We start from the raw sequence: 25305 nt of genomic DNA, 5'->3' as shown, positions 1-25305 counted from the left end.
TTGGAATAATGCAATCTGTGTCAGACTTAGTCTATATCTAGAACTGATCAGCAGCTCTGTATACTGGACAGGCCTTCTACCCACAGTTCATCTGATGGTGGAACACCCAATTTTGTTGCCCCAGCCTCCCTGAGATTACTGGCATTTACTGGTATCATGAAGGCAGAAATCAAATATTTAGAGTTTGTCTGTGAGGGAAGTAAATCCTAAAAAATGTGTCTCTTTGGTTTGATTGTTAATTCTGGGATACACTCCAATATAAAATGCCTGTAAAAATAAGATTGAGGAACGTGATATTTACTTTGGAGCTGAAGTAATCAGGTAAATCTAGTAATTATATAAAGATCTCCAATACAGTACAACTCCTCTCCCTCCAGTCCAACACCATCCATCAGTGCTGGCTTGAACAGGTGATTGTGTGCTGTTGCGGTTTGAACTGAAACATTTGGCAATTCAAAGATTTTTTTTTTTTTTTTTTTTTTTTTTTTTTTTTTGTACTTGGTTCAAAATCTTTAGGGGGTTTCTGAGAATGAAGTTGTGACCAAGTAATTTATAGGAAAGCTGTGTTCTGAACCTGACATGGACTCGATTTTCAACCAGTGAGGAGACGGCAGACCCGTCGTCACCAGGGGAACCCCACTGCCAGAAAGTGAGAACCCTTGCATTTGCAGCCCAGTAATAATGTCTAAATACAGGAAGGCTGAGGCCACCCCTGTTTACATTCTTCTGTAAGTGGGCTTCAGAGATGCGAGGGGGTTTATTTGCCCAGACAAATGGACAGAGGATAGTTGAATCCAGTTGTTTAAAGAAAGACAATGGTAAAAAGATCCCAATGTTGGGAGGTTCAGCATGTCTGTGTGTATCTGTGGAGTGGTGGTAAATAAAAAGCTGCATCAAGTTTTCAAGAAATAGATCCTCACAGCTATATAATGTGCATTACTGAAATATGCAGATGGGTCACTGTGAAAAATTGCCTGTTGTCTTATGAGGAGACAGAGCTCTGACCTTGACTTCTGTACGCTGGAAGTGTCAGGCCTGGACAGAGCAGCGTTTCTGATCCAAAGAGGGACATTGTCTTTTAAGTTTTATAGTGGAGTTGGACTTTAAATGCACTTACAAGAAAGAGACCAAACTGGGTGGATGATGTAAGGAGAGTCTTGTGAGAAAAAAGTTGTTGCTCAAAAAAAGTTTACTTAAGATCACAAACGAACACCTACAATCTCTGAGATGGTACAGAGTGATTCCTGTAACTTAGAAAATAAAATGACAGGATCTTCAGGCCACAGTGGATAGCAAAACCAAAAAGGCAGAAGAGCTCGAATCTCAAATCCTGTTCATGTTTTTATACAGAAAAAGAGGAACAGGGGGCGCTGTGGTTGCTCACGTGGTGGTGTGTGTACCACTTGTTAAGGGTGAGTCCTGATCGCAGCAGATCGCAGAGTTTACATGTCAAATGATTAACAGTCAAAGTAAAATAACATTTTATGATTAGATCATCTTAAACCAATTATTCAAAATCAAATAAGCCAAAATGAAAGGAGTAAAACTCAAACAAGTAAAGAATGCAACCAAACATCAAAACATCACATCAGGAGTTGGTATGGAAGGGGAGAGAGCCAAAAATTCACAGTTTTATCCTTTTTCCTGATTCAACATCAGTTTCAAACTTGCAATTATGTTTACTATGAATTTATGTCATAAAAGGTGATATTAGTGGGTAAACCATATTCCACAAATAAACTGGTGGCGTTACTCGTCTGTGCTCTCATGCATCAGTGCCCTTTAGGGGCTTCTGGGCATTCCCCTCTATTAGATGTCAATATGTTAATTTCTGCCAGCTGGACACCCATCACTCTCCTGGCCCAGATTTAATGGGATTTCCTCTCTCTGGGACCATGGCCAAAATTTCTTCAATTTTTTTTTTTTTTTTTTTTCATTTTTGGGTTTTGGGTGTTTTTCTTGCTCACCATAATGATTCAGGTCAGAGGTTGTTGTTTTGTTCTCTCGAAACTATCAGCCTGCAAGCCCTCTGAGGCTGTAAACAGTGATTAAGGGATATAAAGAAACTCCACCTTGACCCGAACAAAGCAGAATTGTTTGGCGCAAGGCAGGACAACACCAGCATCACTGAGTCAACCCGCCTCCTTGGACAACAGCGTCTGCAGCTTTCCAAGAACAACCAGTTTATGGTACAAAAAAACAAGTCAACAGAAGTCTTATGAGTGGAAAAGTCTTGATGAGCGGGGTTAAAGGACAATGGGATAACTCATTCAAGCTAATGGGCAATTAGTGTACAAACAGTGTAGTGTCCCTGGTATCCACTCCTGCCAGCTAAGAACAAAAGGGTCAGGAAGGTGAACGGGAGATTGACTGGGCAGTTGTTCAGAGCCAGAATAAGATGATGGACGAATGGAAAAAACATCTGGTCTGGTGAATCCATGGCCCATCCTGCCTGGTTTCAGTGGCACAGGCTGAGTACAGGTGTTTTCTGATCATATTCAGTTGAGCATCATCTGAATATGATCATAGCAAAACATTGTCTGCGACCTGGTGCATCTCTTTACAGCTGCAGTCTACACTTATAATAAAATGACACTTGCATCAGGATAATGCATCTGTCACCACAGATGGGAAAACTGTAACATTTCCAATTTAGGCTGCTCTGGGGTTAAAGAGTGTCCTGCTTGTTGCTATAGACCATTATATGTGCCAGCAAATGATAAAAGTTAATCAAACAGTGATTCATGGTCAAATGGGCATCTCTTCCAGGGTCTACTACAGAGTCAACTAGTTTGGGAGCCGCTGGTCCTACGTGCTTTAACAGCAAAAGGCAGAGAAGCTGCAAGACAATAAATGGAGAGCAGACAGTTAAAGCAATATCAAAGTTTTATTCTTAAAATGTAGTATAGAGGAACAGTAGTACAATTGAGACAGAAAAAAGGAGAATGTAGTTCCATCTTTGAAAGCCTTTGATAAAAACGTAAAAAGAGTAACCTGAATTTGCTTTGTGTTCGGAGGGGACCGAGGTGTGGCCCGTGTTTTGCATCGCTGTTAAAGTTCGAGAGAAATTGAAAAATACAACCTTTTGCAACAGCGTAAAAAAATACAGCTGGGAAAAAAACCTCTGCTTTATATCTGTAGTGTTTTTGCTTTGTTTTTTGTGTTTTTTTTTGTCCATATAACAAATACAGCATAAAATCTAAAACGATACATCATAGTATTGAGTTTCATCCGTTACAGTAAAATCAGTAGGATGGTAAATAGTATCAAAAGAACAAACAAGACAACAGGATGGTGTGATGGACAAGCACGCTGCGTGAACAGAGAGAGAAAGCGGAAGGTTAAAGGTCACGGAAAAAACCCGCCACGCCTGGGGTTTTGTACAGCTAACTGTCAATGTGTTCCATTGAGTAAATCCAATAGTTAAATAACATTTTAATATATATATATAGATTTTCTCATATATTCTCAATATATATATATATTTATATATCCATACTATAACCCCTCCCACAGTGATCTGAAGGTAAAAGTAATATGAAGAGGATGAAGATCTTCTCTATGCCTTTTAAAATACATCTTCTTCCATTGAGTGTAAAGGGAAGTCACACATCTGTATCATCAGCACTTCAATATATTCCACTGCATATGAACAGATACTGCTGTTCCAAGGTTTTAACCCGCAAACAATCCGTGTTTCTTTAGAAAATATGTGCTTAATGAAATAAAAAAGGAGAGAGGAAACATCTGTAGAAAGGACATAATAAAACAATATATGTATCTAGGGTAAAGTGAATGATTCCATAGCATAAAAACATTTAAAAATCTCAACAATTACAGACACGAGCAAGGATTCTCTACACTAAGCAAGTTTTCACCTGGCTTTTCTCATACATTATATATTTCAACAATAATTAAAAACAACAATTTTGGTTGGACAAATAGAAATTAACAGTCTTGATTGCATTTTGGAGTCAATATATAATATTAAATAACAAAGCAAAATGTCTAATAAAAAAGTTGCGCATTGGAGGAAGAACACAACAGTTTTTTTATATAGTTCCATTCAGACCCGCTTTTGGGGAAGCAAAAAGTAAAAAAAAAAAAAAAAAAAAAAAATGAAGACAGAAAATGATTTTCATGAACGCAAAAGTAAGTGCATGTCTATGAGGCGCCATAGAGCTTCACTTTAGGTGGAACAAAGTGTTTTCCTACCTGGCAGACCTAAATAACAAAAGACTTCTATCAAATTAAAAATGACTGATGAAATTTTGTATACCTTTTACGCATGAAAAATGGAGTTCTTTCAGACTTCATACATCACATCATGATTTTCGGCAAACGTCTTCCCCCTCGCAACCAACGTTCAAGTGATTCAAAATATATATATTTACTATATAACTCAGTACCTAATATAAACAAACGTATACAGGTATTGATGTTGACTTAGGTCCTTATAACGTCAATTACAAGTACTGCCGGTAGTTCTACAAAATGGTATGTGTGTGTGTGTATGTGTGTATGTGTGTGTGTGTGTGTGTGTGTGCGCGCGTGTGCATTAATAAAAGCTTAAAAACAATGGCAAAGCATACCTGATAGTCGCCGTAGCACAACAGTGTTCTATAGTTTAAGCTGATTACATATATATATAACTGAGTCAGTTTAAGCTTTATGATTATAAACATCATATATAGCCTGTAGGTCCAGTATTTTGCGACAAGCATTACAGCACCAAACGTTGTCATTTGGCAAAATTCAAGCTTTAAGTGAAAGTCAAATGCTTTTTTTTTTTAATAATAAAGTGTTACTGTGACGCCGTGATTTGTATAAAGCTAGCGATAACATTTCCCCTTGTACTGTCGCTTTTTTTTTTATTCGTCTTTTTTCCCCCACTTAAAAAAGCCTCACGTTGTCCTTTTTAAGCGTTTTCAGTAGTTTTTTGTTTCCTGCGAAATCTTGGTGTGCGGTCTGCTTGGCACAATAGCACAGCCCTCTTAAATTAATCATAAATATGGCTGTGATACATTAGAGTCACAAAACAGATTTTTTGGTTCCAAGATTTGTGCAGGGCAAGAAATAGAAAAGAATAATAATATTTAGCGCATCTAAACAAGGTGATCTACAGAGTAAGTTAAAAATCTTCCTGTCGGCAAATAATGCTCTTTCTTCCATGTACTTCTACACGCACCAAGCAATATACTTTCAGATTGAGCAGAAAGCAAGTCATTACTGTGCCTCTGCTTGCAGACAAAAACAACAGAAATAAAAATTATAGCATTTAATAAGACCATAATAACCTCTCTTCATAAATTAAATAATTAACATTTCTTTTTTTAGATGATTGGCCTACCCTAATTCAAAAACTCTGTACATTGCCAGGCCCAACCCTCCCACAAAAACAGGAAATAAAAATACATCACCAAAAACCTGATTTTTCATATTACTCCTCTTTAGAATCTTTCTCTAGTGGACACTCGGCCCAGAGTCGGACACATTTTAACAATAATAAAATCTGTACATCTTGGAGTCCCCACTCTACCAAAGCTTTTTTCATTTGTCTCTCTTTGTCATATACTTGCACGTTTAAGTAACCTCAAGGTTTGATAGCACTTTGGAGTTGATTGTTTACCAGCTAGGTTTTTTTTTATACATATATATTAAACATTAATTTATTTTCTTGTGTTTTCTTTTGTTTCTTAAGCTTGCTAAAATTTTAGTCCTCTTCCAGGGCGGCACCAGTGTCGCCCTCACCCCAGTTTGATTGGTCATTTTCGGCAGGCTCCTCTCCCTCCAGGTCCTCCCCTTCCTCCCCTTCGAAGTCGTCATCGCGGGGGAACTCCATGCCCTCCATGGCGTCCAGGCCCTCCTGCGTGGCCTGGTGCGAGTCAGCGCAGTCCACGCACACGCCATAGCGCCGCGAGCCATGGCGGATGCCGACGCTGGCTGCTAGCATGAAGATCTTCTTGCACACCATGCACTTGTACTTTTTGTCCTTCTTGTGCACCTGTGGGACAGATGGAGAGCAAGGGGGAACAGATCAAGAGGAGGCAGGATGAGTCAGAGAGTAAATTCTGGTGTTCATTACATTTACTGTATTATCATGTAACATCAACGTGAGCAGAAATCTTCGAAAAAACCCACAATTTCAGGCCAGCTTATAATCATATCTTCATGATAAATACTGGGCCATATAACAATGCCAATAATAATAATAATACAGTTTCTGGGAAATATCTGGAATCATATGCAGTGACCATTTTATAGCACTGTGCCCTGGTGCCGGCTGCACAGTATATTCTACTTTGTTTAACAAGAGCTCAGCACTGCCCCTGATGCCCAAAAGACTGTACTGCACTCTTTGTCTCACAGCAGCCAGTGGCCGAGGTTCAGCTCTCTCTCTCTGTGTAGCCCTGTTTACACCTGACATTAACATGTGTCTTGGATGAAGTGCAGGTGTGCATGCACTCAATGCGTCCTTAATGTATTTTCGATCCGATCGCTCAGACCACTTTCACAGGTGGTCTGGGCCGCATATGGCCACATTCTTTAAGCTGTGTGTATGAGAATGTGGCGCCTTTAATTGACACCCTCTGTGTAAGCACAAGTGTGGATACCCGACCCGGGCCAGGCCCATCGGGACCCATCAGGTCGGGCTGGGTTCTGACAAATATTTAGAAATAATGTTCAGGTTTGGGTCGGGTTTGGTCACATCGGCTTTATTTCAGTGTAGTGTTGGAGTTTACGTGACAATGCTGAGGGCATGTATAACATTTAGATAGCACTGCTCCAGCTCAACAACCCATGCTTTAATCCCAACACTGACCCATTCAATTGAAAAAATATCCTGCTGAACTGTCAAGGCTGATGGACCAAACTGAACAAACTGAACTAAAGGCATAAAACAGCTGTTTAGTGAATAAGATGCACTCTGTTTGCCTGACGCTTGTTTCACCAAAGCCTCCTCTGGGTTTAGTTTTTTTTTTCACCTTGTCTGTAATTTTTGACACACATCAGACCCTGTGGAGCTGTGGAGGAGCCCCGGCCTGCTTGGACATTCAAGCTCAGCTTGAGGTTCAAGTTTATTTATCCACCGCAGCACAAAGCCCAAACCCCTCAAACCTGCTGGAATGATTAAATAATCTGAGCCTGAAGTGACGTGATCGGATTGAGCTTGACATCATTTGGGATGAGAATTACAAACTGTAGTGGTCAGACATTTACATGCTCCTACATAACGCATTTTAAGAATGAATTTCAACTTTTGGGATGTATTTTGAGCCCAAAATGAAAGAAAACAAACAACTTGAGTCGAACACGCCTAATCCACTCAGTTAATTCTAAATTAAGTCTCTATATGGCGCGACATGCATTAGCTGCTTCCATGCCATAAATGGGACACTATTTACCCACAATAGACTTCTTAAATACAACATATCAGGTGATGAGTCTGAGAGCTTTCACACAGATCTACATCATCATCATCACCCTCATAGTAATGTTTATTTACACAGCAATTTTTTAAAACCCTGTTGTGTTTCACAACAGAGTGGAATGGAAATAAAAGATAAGAAGTACAATTGTGATATGAGATGATTCATTGCATTTCTTTAAGAGCACTTCAAATTTTTAAAATGACATAATTTGGTAGGACATGACAGTAATAACTTACAGATGTGGAATATATCATAATTAACTGATGGTACATTAAAATGAGGCTGGAGTGAGCAAGGGTGTTTCATTTTGTTAAATGCCTGATTTTTTGACTCCAAAAAACAAACCAAAAAAAAAAAAAAAAAAAAAAAAAACATATTTAGTCTTTGCAAATGGAAATGATACATGTTTATACACATACTGAAGTGAGAGTGGATCACAATTGGTCACTGGAAACGCATATGGAGACGCATTCTAATGTCAGGTGTGAACAGACTTACTTAGAGCTGCCAACGTGTGATTGGATCACCAAAGACGCATGTTAATGCCACATGGAAACAGGGACAATCTCAATCACTTCACCCACTGAAGTCAAACCAAGTGCATTACTAATATCTGCTGGCTAATGTATATTGGAATCAGAAAGTACAAAGCCAAAGACAATTTTCCACATCATGGACAATAAAGTAAAATGTATTGAGCCCCTCTAGCCTCAACATCAGTCACACAGTGGCATGAAATACCTTGCTGCACCAACTTCCTTGAGAAAAAAAATAACTGCCAGACACACAACATGAGGTGGACGGTAAAAAGGTGGTCAAGACATTGTAGTGTTTGGCAGAGGATGGAGGATGCATGTCACGTGGCGGTGCAAGAGAGGGGAGGATCCTCTAGAGACTCTGAGAGTGGCCATCCACTGTGTGTGTGTGTGTGTGTGTGTGTGTGTGTGTGTGTGTGTACTCACCAGGGAATGTCTCTTGACGTGCTCGCGGCGGGTGAACAGCTTGCCGCAGATGTCGCAGCTGAAGGAACGCACGCCCGAGTGGATGATCAGGTGCCTCTTGAGCGTGCGCCGGTGCTTGGCTATGTAGTTACAGTGGGGACACTTGAGCTTATTGAGGGCAAGGTCTGAGGACTCACCTGGGTGGACAAACAAAAGACAAACAAAACAAACAGAGGCAGAGAGACGTTAGCAGAAGACAAAAGACATTGGAGGTTTGAATTTATGACATTAAAGAGAGAATTTCAAACTTTTTAAATAACATTTAAAATGAATTGAGAATAATTTATGACCAAAAAAAAAAAAAAAACAAAAAACAAAAAATGAGTTATTACAATGTACCATACAACTTAAACTAGCAGCCTGGACCTCTATTTGCTTTAATCATCAAAATCAACGGGCCTGCATTTGGGACCTGTGGTTATTCCGGACCTGTTTTTACTTCCTTTTGCACAAAATTCTTGCTCAGCAAACGCTAGAAAAAATGATCAAAGGTCACTGGAAAATTAAGAACATTGAAAAATATCTCTCAAAGCCTCCCAAGGCTATCTTATTTAATTTTTTCTCTTCTGTATCTATTTCACATCAGACCCACACTCTGGAAGCATGTAACCGCGGTGTTGTGGGTGACCCTGCCTGCCTGCTGTCTTTGAATAATTATGTAATCTGAGCTCGACAGGTTTGGTTTATAAACTCTAAATCATACTGGTACCTTAGCTGGTATACCGATTCTGTCCCTGGAAGTAAGCGGGGTGTGATGAGGAAAACCCATGGCTGCTGAGGAAGGGGCTTCTCCCTAGTAGGAGAAGCTGTCCCTTATGCCAGCAGTTTCTAAACTAGCATTGGGTTAAAGAGCCCGACACACCACAACAGTTTTGAGAATTTGAAGTGAATATCTGATATAAGCTTAACCCAGCTATTGAGAACCGGCGTTGTAAAAACGTGTAGCCATACCCACCAACAAAAGAGAGCTGGCCTGTAATTTAAGTTTTACGGTACTTTAAGAAAAACATAATTGATGCTGATTATTTAATTTAACTAGAAGTGACATTTGAATTTGGAAAGGCAAACGGTTGGAGCAAATGAACAATGGCTTGAGGACAGACTGATCATTATAGCCAGTTTTGCCTCTGAAACCCGTCTACGGCATGTCCCTGAGAGGATAGAGACATGCGTGGGTCAGGAATCAATATCATAAGGTTTGCTGAATCACTGATTTAAGGTGGAGTGACCATTAAAATAAATAGAAACTATAGACTCTGGTCTATCATGAACTCTGGCTAATTGACAGTTAGATGAGCATTACTTCAGAGCCACTAATAGTTTAGATATATCAGATTACAGTAGCAGCCATATATAAACTTCACAATCCTGCTCTGTGGCTGTTGCCAAGTAACAGGTGATTCTCTGCAAGCTGATGTTATGGAGGATACTGATTCATGATAACAGCTAACGCAAGGCAGCAACATAACTAATGTAGCACTACAAACATGCACTTTAGTATGGGAAAATGGGAGAATTTCTAGTGAATCTGCCAGTGAAATGTCAGTGAAAGATACCTTGAAATGGTACCAACGTCCTCTGCACTTCACTGGTACTTATTTCAATAATTTGCTATCACAGGTCCTATGGCTGCTATTTGCCACGAGTGTTGATTTTAATGGAAATGCCTTCTCCTGCCATTCTAATAATGTGGAAGGAACCACATCCAATTTAATGACTTGCCCTCGTTAAATTGAGAATCTGTGTCAAGTTGCATGGCAACAGCTACATACCACCCTGAGGGTCCTAACCAAATAAGTCAATTGCAAATACTGCAAACATTCACAAAGATCTGGATATATTCTATGAAATATGACTGACAAACTACAAAACAATAAAAAAAGTAAGAAAATACTACAAAATATATATATGCAAACCCTTAGCTTACATTTAGCTCATGTAACACAACTTTCCATCAGTATTGGCTACTGTGCTGAACATCTGGAACGTACACTCATGATACAGTCTTTGGTGTTCTTTTTCAGTATCTGAATATAAGAATAAAGGTGTCCTTGCACCGGTGCTTTGTCTATGAATCCCCTTGGGTGTTCATGCTAACAAGCTCCTGTGGACAGCTGGGCTTACAAATAAATAAGCATATATTGATTTTGAATGGGCTCCAAAACAGTGTGCTAGTCTTCACTGTGGAGAGAGAGCGGGGTAACAGGGCCTGGCCTTTTGTTTGAGCCAGGGAAGCACACAACAGAGGCGTTGTCAGGGCAGGTTGCTAGGGGGTGGGGGTTGGGGGAGTAGGTTGATGAGAAGCAGGTCACCTGTGTATTCCCTCTGTGCGTGAGTGTGTGTGTGTGTGTGTGTGTGTGTGTGTGTGTGTGCGCGCGTGTGTGTGCTATATAGCAGAGCAGCACCTTGTGGAATCACTACGAGTTGTTAATTTAGGGCGAGGTGCACGATGAAATTAAATTTTCACTATACATATGTCACCTTCAACAGAATAGATAGGAATAGATAATAGCACTTGATTTGCAAAAATGGATGCTTCCTATTTGTACATTTTCTCACATTTATCATTATTAGTTTCAAAATGTAGAATTTTAATCTTTATTTAAGCGTGGCTGCTGACAATTTGTATTCCTCTCTTGAGGGGACCCTGATCGCTCTGTGTGTGTGTGTGTGTGTGTGTGTGTGTGTGTGTGTGTGACCATATGGAATTCTGCTGGCCTTGGACTGAATCCCACCACAATCCTCTCTCTCTCTCTCTCTCTCTCTCTCATGTCTCCCTTAAGTCTATTTTCTCATTAATGAGGCAGCACTTAGCTTGAGACTACACTGAGAAGACCTTTTCTAAATAAGGTTTACTGAAGCAGCCAGTGCTGGTTACCTAGTTATCTGGAGAGTGAGGTGCCTTACCATTCTCCCAGGACTCTCCTTGCTGCGAGTCTTGGATGAGGCTATACTGGATCTGATTGGCCAGCTCTGGGAAAGGGGGAGGGGACAGGGACAGAGAGAGAGGGAGGGAGAGAGAGAAAAAGAGAGAAAGAGAGGGGGAGAGAGAGATGAGAGGTGGTTGAGAGCCTGGGGGGTGCACACCTCACAACGCCTTGTGTACATAACCACCCACCCCCACATGAAACAATGGGAGAGCCTCAGTTAACAAAATAGGCAAACACACACTCACACACACGCACATACAGGCTATATGTAAAGCAGTGTGCTCCCCAGGCCAGAGCGTACAGTATTCAGATACCAGGCCAACAGACAGTGGAGCTCCAGCAGGGAGGGGGTTAATAAGAGAATGACAGTCAAGCCCTCACACAGGCTCAGCTTACACTCAGCTTTTGTGAACACCTGTGTGTGTGTGTGTGTGTGTGTGTGTGTGTGTGTGTGTGTGTGTGTGTGTGTGTGTGTGTGTGTGAGTGTGTGTGAGTGTGTGTCCGGTTCCTCCAGCCTCAGCGCTTAGAGCCCATTAAAGACACGCCCCAGTGTGTGTGTGTGTGTGTGTGTGTGTGTGTGTGTGTGTGTGTGTGTCCATTCTCCCTGGGTCAATATTTGGAATGGTGAGGACAGCCTCGGTGCATTAGAGTGGATTAGGGAGGGAAGGGACGGCCCCTAGCGGCTTGGCACCTCACAGGGAAGGGGGGTGGAAGGGTGTGTGTGTGTGTGTGTGTGTTATTGTGTGTGGGTGTGTGTCTGTGTGCACACTTTGAGGGAGAGACTAGTGTGTATGCAAATGCACTTCACCTGCTTTGTGTGTCTGTGCGTAGCTGCCCACCCTTTTAAACAATCCAACAGTCTTGTTTGGAGAAGACCCAAGAATTTATTGGCCACGAGTCCTGGCTGAGGGCTCTGCGTGGTAAGAGCAGGCAGCGATGGTAAGGCCCTTAGAGCCTTAAAGCCTCTCTTCACTTTCAACATTTTTCATTTTCCACAATGCTCGCCTCACTACTTGAGCTGTCAACTTCCAACATCAGCTGCTTACATGATCTGTATTCATCACCATTTAGACTTTTTAACTGACTCTATTTAATAATAATTGGAAGTCTATTAGTATTGTTATCATGAGATATTCACCATTTGACAAATGTGACATCTGCAATTTAAAATGATTAATAATATTAAAGCTAAAATTGCTAAGGAATAAAATTGAAGGTATTAGCTATTTTAAGCTCTTTTCTTTGTAACTTGTTTGATGAAAGTGTGCTATCAGATCAGTTTTCATTAATGGTTTCTGGCCATTTTCATACGAAAGATCCATGAGTGCAAGGCAACGTCTTTTTAAGAACAGACTTAGGAAACAAACAACTGCACTGAGACAAAATTAGTTTGTGACGATGACATAACATAGGGGGAAAAACAACACACCGCCAACTCGGCTACTGCATTTCCATCCTAAAACCACAACCACACTGATCAACGATGGCAAGAGCTCGGCCAAGTGAGTGACATCACTGTGTGGAACTGGGACAACCAATATTGGTGGGTGACTGCTCGTATGGACATGCATGATGATTACAACAAATGGAGCGGCAAGGTGGCCTAGTGTTACAGTGACCGTCTCTTAACCCAAAGCTGACAGATTCAGTTCCCAAGTCGATAATGCTCTACCTGCTCATTAAGGGTGAGTACAATGATGCCTAAAATGTAAATGTTATCCCAAAAAGAAATGTTGTTTTGCAGGCTAAAAACAAAATTCTAGCCTAAAAGAGAATTTGCACATTTATAATTACTGGCCACTGTTGTTTTTTAGTTTTTTTTTTTTTTTTTATAAGATGGTTAATATTCACAATATTCAAGACTGCAAGAATGATTTAAATATGCCACTCAGTGAGACTTGCATACTGTCACAAATACATTTGTATGTGGCAACTACTGACAAATCTCTAGAGTATGCCTTTTGATGACATCACAGATTAGAGAGTGCTGACTCTGTGTGACGTTCACAAACTCAACTGTTAACATACATTTAAATTTTGGTGGTTGGAATTGATTTTTTGTTGAACACCCAACTATAATGTAGTATTAAACAGCTGCCTGGACTTGGGAATTGGAAACCTTTTACTGTGACTAACAGCCTACTTGAAACCTTAACCATATCTTTATTTGGAAAAGTAATGCACATTAAACACAGACATGGAGCTAAACAACAAAGATACATGGAGAAGCAGGCTGGAGAGTTAGCGCACATGCACGCAAACTCGCTCTTTAAGTGAGTGTCTCTGTAGGCTATTACAACACCCTGGATCACTTCATGTGCACATTAAAAAGAGCCCTAGGAGGAGTTGCTGGCACTAAGAGCATTGGAGCGCATTTAGGGAGGCCTGGGGGAAGAATGTTTCCCCTGCTTTCTTCATTATCCTGCATTAGAGAGGGCTTCTCTCTCTCTCTCTGTCTCTCTCTCTCTCTCAGACACACACACAAAATGTTCTCTCTCTCTCTCTCTCTCGCTCTCTCCACACCTTCTGCCTCACATACCCTCTCCCCCCACCATCCATACCACTCCACTTAATATGTGATATCATTATGGTTACGTAGAGTGCCACGCTTAATGGGGCCAGCAGTAGCAAGAGGGCTGAGGCTGAGAGAGGAGATTACCAAGGGTGGTACTGTATGGGGAGAAGACAGATTGAGCAAAGGATAGATAGAGGAAGGGAGGAACGGAAAGACAGAAAAAGAGAAGTGAGGATGGAGAGAATAAGGTATAAGGCCTAATAGAAAGGATAGGGGAAACTGACTGAATTATCGGTGGAAGCCATTGAGAAAGTTAAACTGATAGATGCATTAGCATCCTAACAATGCTAATTGCTGTAACTGGCTGCCAAGTCTTTGACCAGCAGTAGCTCCAGGCTAAGCTAGCAGACGTAGCCACAGAGACACATTGATAAGGGAAGAGAGAGGAGGGCAGAGGAGATCCAAGTCCCTCACATGGCCTGCTAGTACTTAATTTCCACTTTTGAGGTAAAGAGGTCAAGCAGAGCTAATTCATTATTTTCGTGGCTGCATTTGCCCTGTAACATCTCTGTTTTTTTTTGTTTTTTTTTGGTATCTTCTTACCAATGGACGTGCCTTGTCATTGAGGGCAGTCTAATAAAAAGTTATGACTATCAGCTGTCTGTTGACATGCTTCTGAGATCCTGGCCATGTTAAACTTAATCTACTTTGACCAGGTGCAGAGAGACGACATCATTTGGGTCCCCTGTCCAATCACAGTGGAATGCGCAGTGAGTCTTCCTGAAACTTTTTTTCTGTCCACAGTGGCAAAGGTATAATGTGGACAACTGGATGCTTGATGTTAGGAGAATGATATAAAAATGTAGAATCAATTGAGGAAGTCAGTGAACCAGTTTTTTAACCTGGTCCACTGCCACTGCTATACAAAAAGTGCCTTATGAGTTGAGGGTGTTTTATGCACCTTTACAGACATCATGAAGGATAATATGTAAGGCTTTATCAGAAATACACAGAGCTAATATATGCCTAGGTCGATAACCTGGATAAATGAGAATATCCATAGACATGCCTAGGTTATCAAGCACATATAATGATACAATGACTGCATACAGTCCTCTGGCACAAAGAGGAACCTCAGCATTTGTGTCAAGACAATATCCAGCTTGAATTATGGGAATATTGAATCAGTAATATGATTGTGAAACCTGTATGAGAGGGGAGAGAAGTAATGGAGGAGTGTGTGTAAGTGTTAAAGGTGTAAATGATGCGGATCATACCAGCGTTTTCAGAGAGGTAGGAAAAGTCCTCTCTGGGGTAGGAGGCTGAGGGCTGGATGAACATGCCCTCGTCGAAGCCTTCCTCTGGCTCTGGTGGGATGTTGTAGACAAAACGCCTCGTGGTGGTCTGTTTTTTTCTTCGCCCACTCCCGGCTGCTGTGTCCGGTGCATCTCGTTTCATCGCTGCCGGTGCTGCTGCGGCGCCACCAGTGGCTGGCTCGTTCCAGACGAATACCTGCCCTGGCCCACTCGCCGCCCGTGTTTCATTGGCCTCTGCAGAGTCGGACGAGTTATCATTGTGGTGGGTCCAGCTGCCAGAGGCTCTGGAGGTCCCCAGGGCACAGCCCTCACCCCCACCCACTGACACTTCCACATCGCTGGCTTCCTCCTTCACCCTGGCCCCATCCTCTTCCTCCTCCACCGCGTCCTTGCCTTGGTTACTGCTGGCCTTGATTGACAGTTTTGACAGGATGCTGGTGGCCCAGAAGTTGCTCGGCTTCCGGTCCGGACCCCTTTGTCCATCTTTGGCCACTGTCCGCCTCTTGTTGTAGTCCACCACCACCGAATCGGGAGCCTCCTGCTTGATGCTGATGTTCAGGGCGTCTTTGATAAACGCCCTGCACGACTGTACCACCTCCGTCATCTGGAGGTAACTGGCGACCGACATCACTTCGATGGCATTTTGGCTGGTCAGCAGCAGGTTCCCGGAGTAGAGGAAGTCAAGAATGACTGAGAAGCCTTGGACAGCGGCCACGTCCAGATGTGTTACCGTGGTCTGGTCCTGGGCCTCGCTCTGGGTCAGACAGTACAAGGTCTTGAAGTAGCGGCTGCCCGCCACCAGAATGTTCTTGTGTGCACGGAACACCTGGCCGGAGACAACAATGTTGACGTCACAGAGTATGCCACCTTTACGTTGTTTGTCCAGCTCCTGGAGAAGCTGGTAACAGTAGGAGTTCTCATTGGGCTTGTTGCGGTAGTCTTCCTCAGAGGGGACAGTGGAGGGGCTGGCGTTGTCTGAGGGTCTCTCTGTTTCCTTTTGGAAGAGAAGGAGAAAAAGAGAAAGAAAAAAACTGAGTCAAGAAAGAAGCCGAGTAGAAGGTATATGCACTCACACAGGGAATTGGCATTTATGTAAACATAAACTCATACATGTACACCCATAGACTGAAATAATTTCCCTTCCTCTATTTAATTCTCCCCCTCAAAACACACACAGCCAGAGGGTGCATACTGTGACACCAGTGCACCTGCCCTGGGGCAGAAACAGGTCTAACAGGCTTCTGTTATGGGGGAGGTGAAAAAGAGGGAACAAGGCAACGACACAGCACATTACTATTGGACCCAACAGCATTACATAGCTCTATAGTGGATGTGTTGGCTCTATTACATCCAGAAAACAGACAGTGGTTCTCCGCCATTGTTACAGGACAGACAGACAGATGAAAACAAGACTTTTAAAAAAAGCTTTACATAATGCACAATGCTGAATATTTTCCTTACTCTGATGGTTGTAGTTTAAACAAAAATCAGTCTGTGATGTTCATTTCCTTTTTCTGTGGTGACCTGTTATTCATTGTTACACATACGATCATTTAACCTGCCTCATCAACTACAGGTTGGTCATTTCCTACATTTCACAGATGTTTTTCCAACTGCCAAACAAGAATTGCTTCAACTATCAGTGTGTGTGGGCATAAAGAGCAATAAAGCCCTAGTGGTGAAAAGATTTTGCTAATTGATCAAAAAAGAAAAGGTCACATTTGTGACTGAAAACCACAACATGTCTTATGAATGCATTGCACTGTGGTCTACTGAGGTTGCTGCTGGCAGAAAGCGGTAACTCTGCATGTGTGATTGTTGAACCTTGAAGCAAAATGATTTTAGAAAGGAGTGCTCTTTGACTCTGAGAGTCTGACACCGAAACCTGATATTCACTGTTGACGTTGTAGACAGCTGAAAAACTTTCAGCTACCAGACTCTATTGTAGTGCCGCTGAAAAACTCCCAACATAATATGACATAATCTTCTGGCCAGTTATCTGAAGAAATAAGAAAAATAAACCACAAAACAAGATGGATGAAATTCAAGGTGAATTGCCAATAGCTATTATTTAACAGTGGTAAACTATTTTGGGGTGCATTTTTCCTTTAAGGCTTAAGTAAGGCGTTTGCTTTATCTGTTTGCCAAGAACATACTTGCTCTTCCTGCCAAAGAACCAGGCTGTAGTTACACTGGAGAAAATGTTGCTGTTCACATTTAGTTTTTAAGAAATGTAGTTAAAAAGATCTTCTTTCTTTTCTGGTGAGTGAATCTGCTTTCAAAATATAGATCTGGTCTTCACCTCCTGAGATGGTAGGCCAAAGACAGACTAGAAAGCAGATTTGCAAGACCCAAGACACATCTGGCTTCCTTACATTTTAATGATATCTCTCTCTAACTAAAGCTACTGAAAACTAGATATAAATGGCAATAATCAAACTGGGGGGAGGGATGGGGGCATGTTGAAGCTACCTGACTTTGGGATGGGAGAGGAACTAGAAAAAGCTTTCTTCTGCCCTGCAACAGCCCAGCTCCTCCTCCCCAGCTCACCTCTAGCAGGGCAGAGGGCCAGCCTGGTACGGAGCAGAGGAGTGGGGGAGTACGCACGCACACACAGACACGTACGCATGCATGCACTTATACACACACACAAACACATGGCACCATCCACTGTCACATATGGATTGGGTGGAAATGTTGGTATGCATGCACACCAACATGCAAAATAAACAATGAAACAAACAAGAAAAAAATAACAACACACACATTCACTTTCTGCAGAACACACAAATGCATGTAAATGTGTAATGTGTTCCAGTGTACAGTATATTACAGTTTAACACACATACACTCTTTGTGGCATACGTCTCTGGCTCGTTTTAGAATTGCACAGCAGATGTCCTAATCCAGAATAATTCACATTGCTCGAGCCCTGCATTTTTGCCCCCACCCACCATCTCTCTCATGCACGCATGCATGTAAACACACACACACACACACACACACACACACACACACACACACACACACACACACACACACACACACACACACACACACACACACACACACACACACACACACACACACAGAGAACCCAAGCTGCCTACACATACACACAGCTGGGGTTTCAGCTCGAGTAATTCAGATTAAATCCATTTCTCTGAGGTCCCCACCCAGCCCCCACCCCCTCCTCTTGCCACAGTGCAGCTCGTGTCCAGGGCAGCCCGGGCACTCAGGATACTATAGGGGGGCTTATCATCCTCTGCCACAGCTGGAGGGGTAGAGACAGACAGAGATGGGATGGGATGAGATGTGAGAGAGGAAGGGAGAGAGACAGAGATGGAGAGGGGGGAAAGTAGATGAGAGATATAAAGGCTTGAAGGATTCTGAAGAGAATAAAAGCAGAGAAAGAGATGGGTGACAAGAGAGCAGCAGTGAGAAGGCTGTGATGAAGGAGAAATGGGAAAAGAGAAATAAATAGGGGTGAAAGAGGGAGTGGCAGGAGATAAAAATGATGACGGAGAGAAGACTAGAGCATTAAAAGAGCCTGATAAGACACACACACACACACACACACACACACCAAGAGCAAGAGAGTGAGAGCAAAGCACAAGACAGAGAGAGAATGAGAGAGACCTTGAGCCTCGACAAAGAGAGAGGAGGAGAAAATGTGGAGCAGAGGGAGATGGAGAGGAAGAGAAGGAGTTGGGTCACCCCATTTTAGCCTTCACAATAGCCCATGTTCTCCCCGAGGCTCATTGTCCACTCACTGTGGGCCTTTGTAAAGGGCTCTGCACTCTCTCTTCTTACACAGCAGCTCCCACTTAAAACCATAGAAAGGGGCCAGGGTGCACTCGCTACCAAGTGGGTGGGTCTAAGAGGACGGGGAGAGGGAGAGAAATTATGCTGTGATATACATATCAAAGCCTCTGTAACCGTATGGTCACCATGTTTGATTCAATGTGCTAGGATATATTGGTTGTGGTGGTGGGCTGTGTGCGTTTGAGGGGGTTAAAACCAAAACAGCTGGACCTGCTTCATGGTATGACTGTCAGTGGCACAAGGTTACATATGATTTTCTTTGCTTGGACTTGTCTGTACTCTTTAACCTTCAATTTGATAGATAAACTGGTTAAACTGAAGTTGGAACAAAACACTTAGCTCATTTTTCCAAATTTTATGACGTAAACGAAGAGTATTAGTCTTAATGTAACAGAAAGCTATTAATAAAACTACATCTCCTTTACCGACAAACATCCATCCATATTCAACAGGGTGAGTTAATGGGAAAAACAGAAAGGCAACTTATTATAAATGTCAACAATAAAGGTGCATTCACAAATTCAAAGCACCTGGAAATTTGTGAACCCATTTTTATCATTATGGCTAAATAGCCAATAGAGTTTAGGGAAAATGTGAGGGCTAACATCAATAGATTCCCCCACCATTCCCCCATGATTGCCCACAGCTTTTATCCATTACACATTGCTAGGTGATAGGCCAGGGAGGTAAGGCTTTGCCTGGCAGTTCTGATGCGAGCCGTGTGTGTGTGTACACGTATTGGAGTCAGACTAGGACACCCTGGTACTGGATAACTTGCTCCATACTGGCTTCATCGTCAGCATCATCCTTTCTCCAGATGTGCCACGTGTTAGCAGGGAGCTGAGAGAACCAGCAGACCAACACTGCACAGCAGATGCTGCAGGCAAAACCAGGCTGAGCTCAGGCTGTGGAAGGCACAGCCAAGAGAGAATATGGGGACAATATCAACCTCCACAGCCATGACGTGGCTAGGTTTTATTTGAGCCAGGGATGGTAGGGGTGGAAGAATGAAAGACAGAGTGAGAGCGAGAGAATTTAAGAGGGGGCTGGAGAAAAAGAATTCTTTGATCTAGGTCAAACTTGGATGCTTCACAATCTACAGTGAATGGCCAATAAGAGGTGATTTACAGATGGATTAAATAAACTGAGGTGGTCATGAATTCAAGCTGTTTGAAGCAGTAACCACACAGTTAAGATAAGCTGCATCTCCAAGAAGAGTCTTTAAAAACATATCTCAAACCCAAACAACCCCATACAGCCCCGGGGCCAACAGATCCATGACAGACACACCTCTAATAGAGATCATGTGATGTGACACTGTCCACACACACAACATAATGACACACTGGGGCCAGTTTCTGTTTACCTTTTACCCACACATGGACACCCCCCACCCTCTCTCCTCCACCCCTCCTACTATCCCCATCCAGTCCCATGACCAGCCCAGCCCTGAGGCCATCTCTATCCATCCTTCCCTCCCTCCCTTCATCTATCCTTCCCTCAATCCCCCCTCACCCAACCCGTCTGTCCCCAGATGCTAGAACAATACGGCAGTGTGCATTTAGCCCAAGGTGTGGGAGGGCTGTACTGAGTGTCTCCCGGCCTTCTAACAATGCTGTGACAGATGAGGGAGGGAGGGAAAAAAAGAGGGGAGGGCAGACTCACTGATGGATTCCACGAGAAGAATTCTCCCTCTGGCCCCCACACCAACTCCACCCCCACACCATCCCACCGACCCATGGCCCCCAATAAACATCCCATATATCTGGCAGACACCAGACAGCACTGGGTGGGTCCCTTTACCCGTTCTTGAAGGCTCACTCCTAATAGTTGTGTGTGGTGATTGAGTTTTCACTGGAATTAGGGTGAAAATGTCTTCTATAGCTCCCAGATACCCATACTTGGAGAATGGGTGGGCTACTTCTGGGCCACCTTAACCTTTTACCAGTTTGTGACCACACAGAAAAGAAAAAACAGGACTGAGCACAAGACAGTGTCTAAAGAATTAAGGACAATGGCCCCTTCTCCAAGGAGACCCACATTTACCACAGCTGCCCTGGTGTGCCCAGCCTGCTAGGGCTAATCGAGTTAGCTTTAACCAATGCAGCTGGGGCCTGACTAATGTCAGGAATGGGTGAATGGAACAAGACGTTGCCTCGTCCACCATAATTTCCCTTTAATGTACTGCTTCACAATGCAGCCTAGTTGAACATACACTGCTGCTCATTATTCTGCAAGCACTGAAACCCTCATATGGGGGAGAATACACCCAGGCGATAAGATCAACTTTGCATTGAACTTTGACCATAATTGGGAAGCTGGCCCTTGGAAGAAAAAATAACAATAATAATAAAATGGTCTAAACTAGGGAAGATCAAAATAGAATATCTAAGTACCCTCAAATTGAATAAAAAGAATATCAGAATGAGATTATGACCAATAAAGCAGCACTGGTACTTTATCTCTTCAGCTCTATCCGACATGAGGATGCTGCAGGATAACCTCTCAATCCAGTGCCCGGGGTCCTTGTTGCTAGGGAGTAACCACACCAAGCCCCTAATCCCCTCCTACTGCTCTCCTTACCAATTAGAGATGAGTGCAAGTTAGTGGATCACTTTAAGTCATTCTGATTAGTGATTGCGTGTGCAAAGGAAGGAACTAAATGTGGTAGTGCAATCCTCTTCCCTTACAAATTAGAGTCAAATAGCGCTCCGCTCTTAATTCCACTGACAACTCGGATCAAAATCAGGGTACGAGGTGGGATGTGTCAATGTACAAGAATCAGTAGGGAGTTTTTATATAAAAATGAAGTGAGGAATGCCCTTTGACACTGAATTGGTGGGGCAAATTTACAACCTTTGTTTTTATGAGGGAGGTCACCCAAACAGTACCTTGGAAAGGTTGCTTACACTGCAATAAACATAATGAACCAATAAAAGACTTTGCCATGGATGTCAATAGAGACAGAGTTCGGGAACTACACAGTTGGGCTGACAGCTTTGAATTAAAAGAATACATTATTCAGATCCTATTAATCACAGTTTCATTAACTCTGCACATACTAACCTCAATCTTCACAAGGATACTGAGTGAATAAGTAATGATCTGTCAGTAGGACATATGGTTTCTGTCTTTTACATATATAGGGTGTGGCCTTGATCATGAGATATGCTTCATCACATTGGTGCCCATTAATCTAGAAATATATAGATGACAGGGTCAGGTGATGCCATGACATTATAACACAGAGTCTAAGTCACTCATTCAAGCCTATTCAAAGGGTTGCACATGGGCCAGGCAAGCTGTCAGGCTCCAGGCAACATGATTTACTTCTCTCCCCTTGTCCAGCCTGGCAAGTGACACCATCTATGGATTTTGGGGAGTCATTCTAGCACAATGCCTCTAATTTAGCTCCCCAAAGGGAGGAGGAGGAAGAAATGCGCCAGAGGTCATCCGGGACTGCGAGCCAGCAAAATTGCATGAGAGGCCAAGAGGCGGGGGTTGGGTAGGGGTGCGGTTCCCCAAAGGCTGCTAAGGGTCGAGCCCTTGCCATTGTGTGACCTCTAGCAAGCTAGCAATCAAGCCAGCTGCTGAGGCAACACAAGGGTTTGCTGAACAGTGTGCACTGTTTGGCAAGCTAGATAATAGAATACACAATGCAAGCGCTGGCCTTAAACATTACTTAATAATATGCTTGAGGACATAAGAAGGAATAACAAATTATCTATGACATGTACTAAACCCTTCATTCTGTGAAATAGCGAATGAGACTTGCTAGCAGGTGTCATGTTTGGGCAGATTAGGGCGTCTAGTTTGACAGGTGAGTGAGCAGGCACCCTGGTTTTCAGTGTTTACTTACTCAGAGTTGTGTCACCCCGAGAGAAAAGTGGTTCGGTGTGTTTAGCTATTCAGTAACTCTGTTAGCTGACATTAGCCTAGCCAGGTCTTAACAACACCGTCACCGGTCAACTAAGTCCGGCTCAGCAGCGTAGCCGCAAGCAGCCACTCAGCTAAGCTAGTTGTTAGCTCAGTTTAGCTGGCTAACGTTAGCTAATTAGCATAGAAAGGGGATTGTGAAGCTTAGGTAACAACCTATTTTCGCTCTCGTGGGGTTTTCAAAAGCTGTCGAAACTGTCATTTAAAGTGAAAACAAGCATGACAAATAATGACATGTGGTGGAAAATAACTGACTGGTCGTTTTAACGTTACGTGGGTAATCAAAGGCGTCGGCAAGCTTATGGACTTTAGCTACCTGCTTGGTGGGGTCATTTCTCCCGTGTTCAGAAGACAGGTGATGTCTCAGCAGCAAGGCCCGCTTGTAGTTGCGACTGCCTTTGACAAGCTCGTCGCTGTTTTTAGTGGCAATGTTGTGACACCAAGAACATGACATGAGTCCGGTCTCTTGGCAAAATTTGAGCCATGGAAACTCCTGCAACCAAGACGCATGGAATAGTGAGTGTTTCTGAAGCAGCGTCTGCGGTCTCATCTCTACCCCAGATTTCCTGGAGCCCGCTTCGCCTCTGTCGTCCTCGGATCCCGTCCCTCCGCTCCCCGAGTCCGGGCCGTCGGCGCTGCTGGGACCGTCCGCCGCTGTCCAGCTATTCCCCTCTCTGGAACAGTCCTCCAAGCCGACGCGATCTTCGCTGTCCCCGGCTGCCCAGCTGCCCCCTTCCGGGTCCTCTTCCTCCTCCGCCTCGGGCTCTGTGCTATCGCTGACAGACCCAGCACCCTCCACTCTCCTCTGTGATGGTCCTTTTGCCCCCAGATCCCTGTCTTCTTCTTGATCCGGCCTGTTCCCGTTCAGATGTCGGTCTTGACAGGCCGGGGCCTCCCAGCTGTTACTGTTCCCCCCACCGATACCGCTGGAACCCGTTAACCCAGCTAATCCACCTCCTCGGAAAGCCAACGACCTGCGGTTTCTCTCTCCGGACATTTTTCTTAATATATCAGAATCTTCACTTTCCCCAACAGTATCCCCACCGTCAAAATTATGTGTTTGTAAATCGTGTATGTTGAAATTCCGAAAGAGGTGGACCGTCGTCGCCTTTTTCCCTCCGCTTTGGCCCTCCCGGTGAGAGTATGTAGGTTATGCGGAAATAAATAAAGGTTTTAAACGCATAATGAATTTCAGGGTTCTCGCTGCGTCCGCGCAGGCCCCGCAGAGGTCGAATGGCAACGACTTTCCTCCCCACAATGCACCTCGACCACAGAGGGGGGGTTGGAGAGGGCGGGGGGGTTTTAAAGGAAGATGGGGGTGCTACGGTGCTGTTGATCAGCAAGGGGTCTTTTGTGTGGAAAGCTGCACCCATTTTCCGCATGCTTTTCATCTTTTGGCTCGGCTTGTCCTCTCAACCTTTAAATCCGTGTTTGCGTGCCCCTCCTCAGCCCTCATGCTAACCGGGGATACCAGAATATTATTATAATATTTCTTCTGGGAGTTTTTCTTTCTTCTGGTACTCCGACCTGAGTTTATAGTGCACCTGAGCGCACTTTTTCCTATATTTGATCACTTCATTAAGCCTGTGATGAGCCTTTAGGATTTAATTTAAAGTTTATTTACTGCCATGTTTGCATAGTAACCCTCTAAATTTTACTATAAGATTACTGTAGAGAGTTCATTTTATAATTCGTTAAAAGGACAACTTTGACGTTGATTATGATTGACATGGCACAGGTACATGCGAGTGTAACGTTGTAAAGTTTTACATCTGAACTTTATATATATATGTATTTTACAAACACAACCATTATTGGCCCAATATATAGGATCGGTAACATTATGTTTAATTTTTGTCCATGGCATTTAAAATACTAATAGAAATCAAAAATAGTTTACTGCATTATGTAATTTGTCCTTATCATAATTAAAGGCTTAAAATATTTAATTTATGCCTGCCAAAGTGTATGACCTTAGCACTGATTTTTTTCCCCACCACCGTTTTGGAATATCATAATTTGTTACATGTAAGGATATATAATAAAATAATAAATAGAGCATTAATAAAATGTAACATAGAATGTACATAACTAATACATGTAATATGCCCAAATTTGAGAAAGTCTTGAATGCACTTTTACTTTCACTTTGATGCAGAAGGGCATCCTCTGAAAATTAATAAGCTTCAATAAAACCCTCTACTGTAACACCTACCTTAAGGCGGTGTTTCTTTTCCTTGTTACCAACAGTACATCCAGCAGGTGGCAGTCTTTCATGTGAACGACTCTCTCTACTAACTACTCTGTCTCTTCCTTTCTTTCTCCCTCTCTCTCGCGCGCGTGCGTGTG

The 25305-nt window shown here is 43.0% G+C and overlaps 1 protein-coding gene across 2 annotated transcripts; it reads right to left on the bottom strand.

Moving 5' to 3' along the window:
• Positions 1-2868: 2868 nt before the first annotated feature.
• zbtb10 (zinc finger and BTB domain containing 10) lies at positions 2869-24219 on the bottom strand. Of its 2 annotated transcripts, XM_030063363.1 has the most exons (5): positions 23273-24219; positions 15157-16189; positions 11342-11407; positions 8396-8571; positions 2869-6004 (listed from the first exon to the last, which is right to left on the bottom strand). In XM_030063363.1, exons 1-5 carry the CDS (start codon positions 23951-23953, stop codon positions 5714-5716), a joined length of 2247 nt encoding a protein of 748 aa, XP_029919223.1. In that variant the 5' UTR covers positions 23954-24219; the 3' UTR covers positions 2869-5713. The 2 variants fall into 2 exon arrangements, with proteins under 2 accessions (XP_029919223.1, XP_029919224.1); XM_030063364.1 differs by lacking the exon at positions 11342-11407.
• Positions 24220-25305: the final 1086 nt, after the last annotated feature.

Source organism: Myripristis murdjan, chromosome 11 (genome assembly GCF_902150065.1).
Source record: "Myripristis murdjan chromosome 11, fMyrMur1.1, whole genome shotgun sequence".
Taxonomy (NCBI): Eukaryota; Metazoa; Chordata; class Actinopteri; order Holocentriformes; family Holocentridae; genus Myripristis; species Myripristis murdjan.
This window is presented reverse-complemented; position numbering and strand designations above follow the sequence as displayed.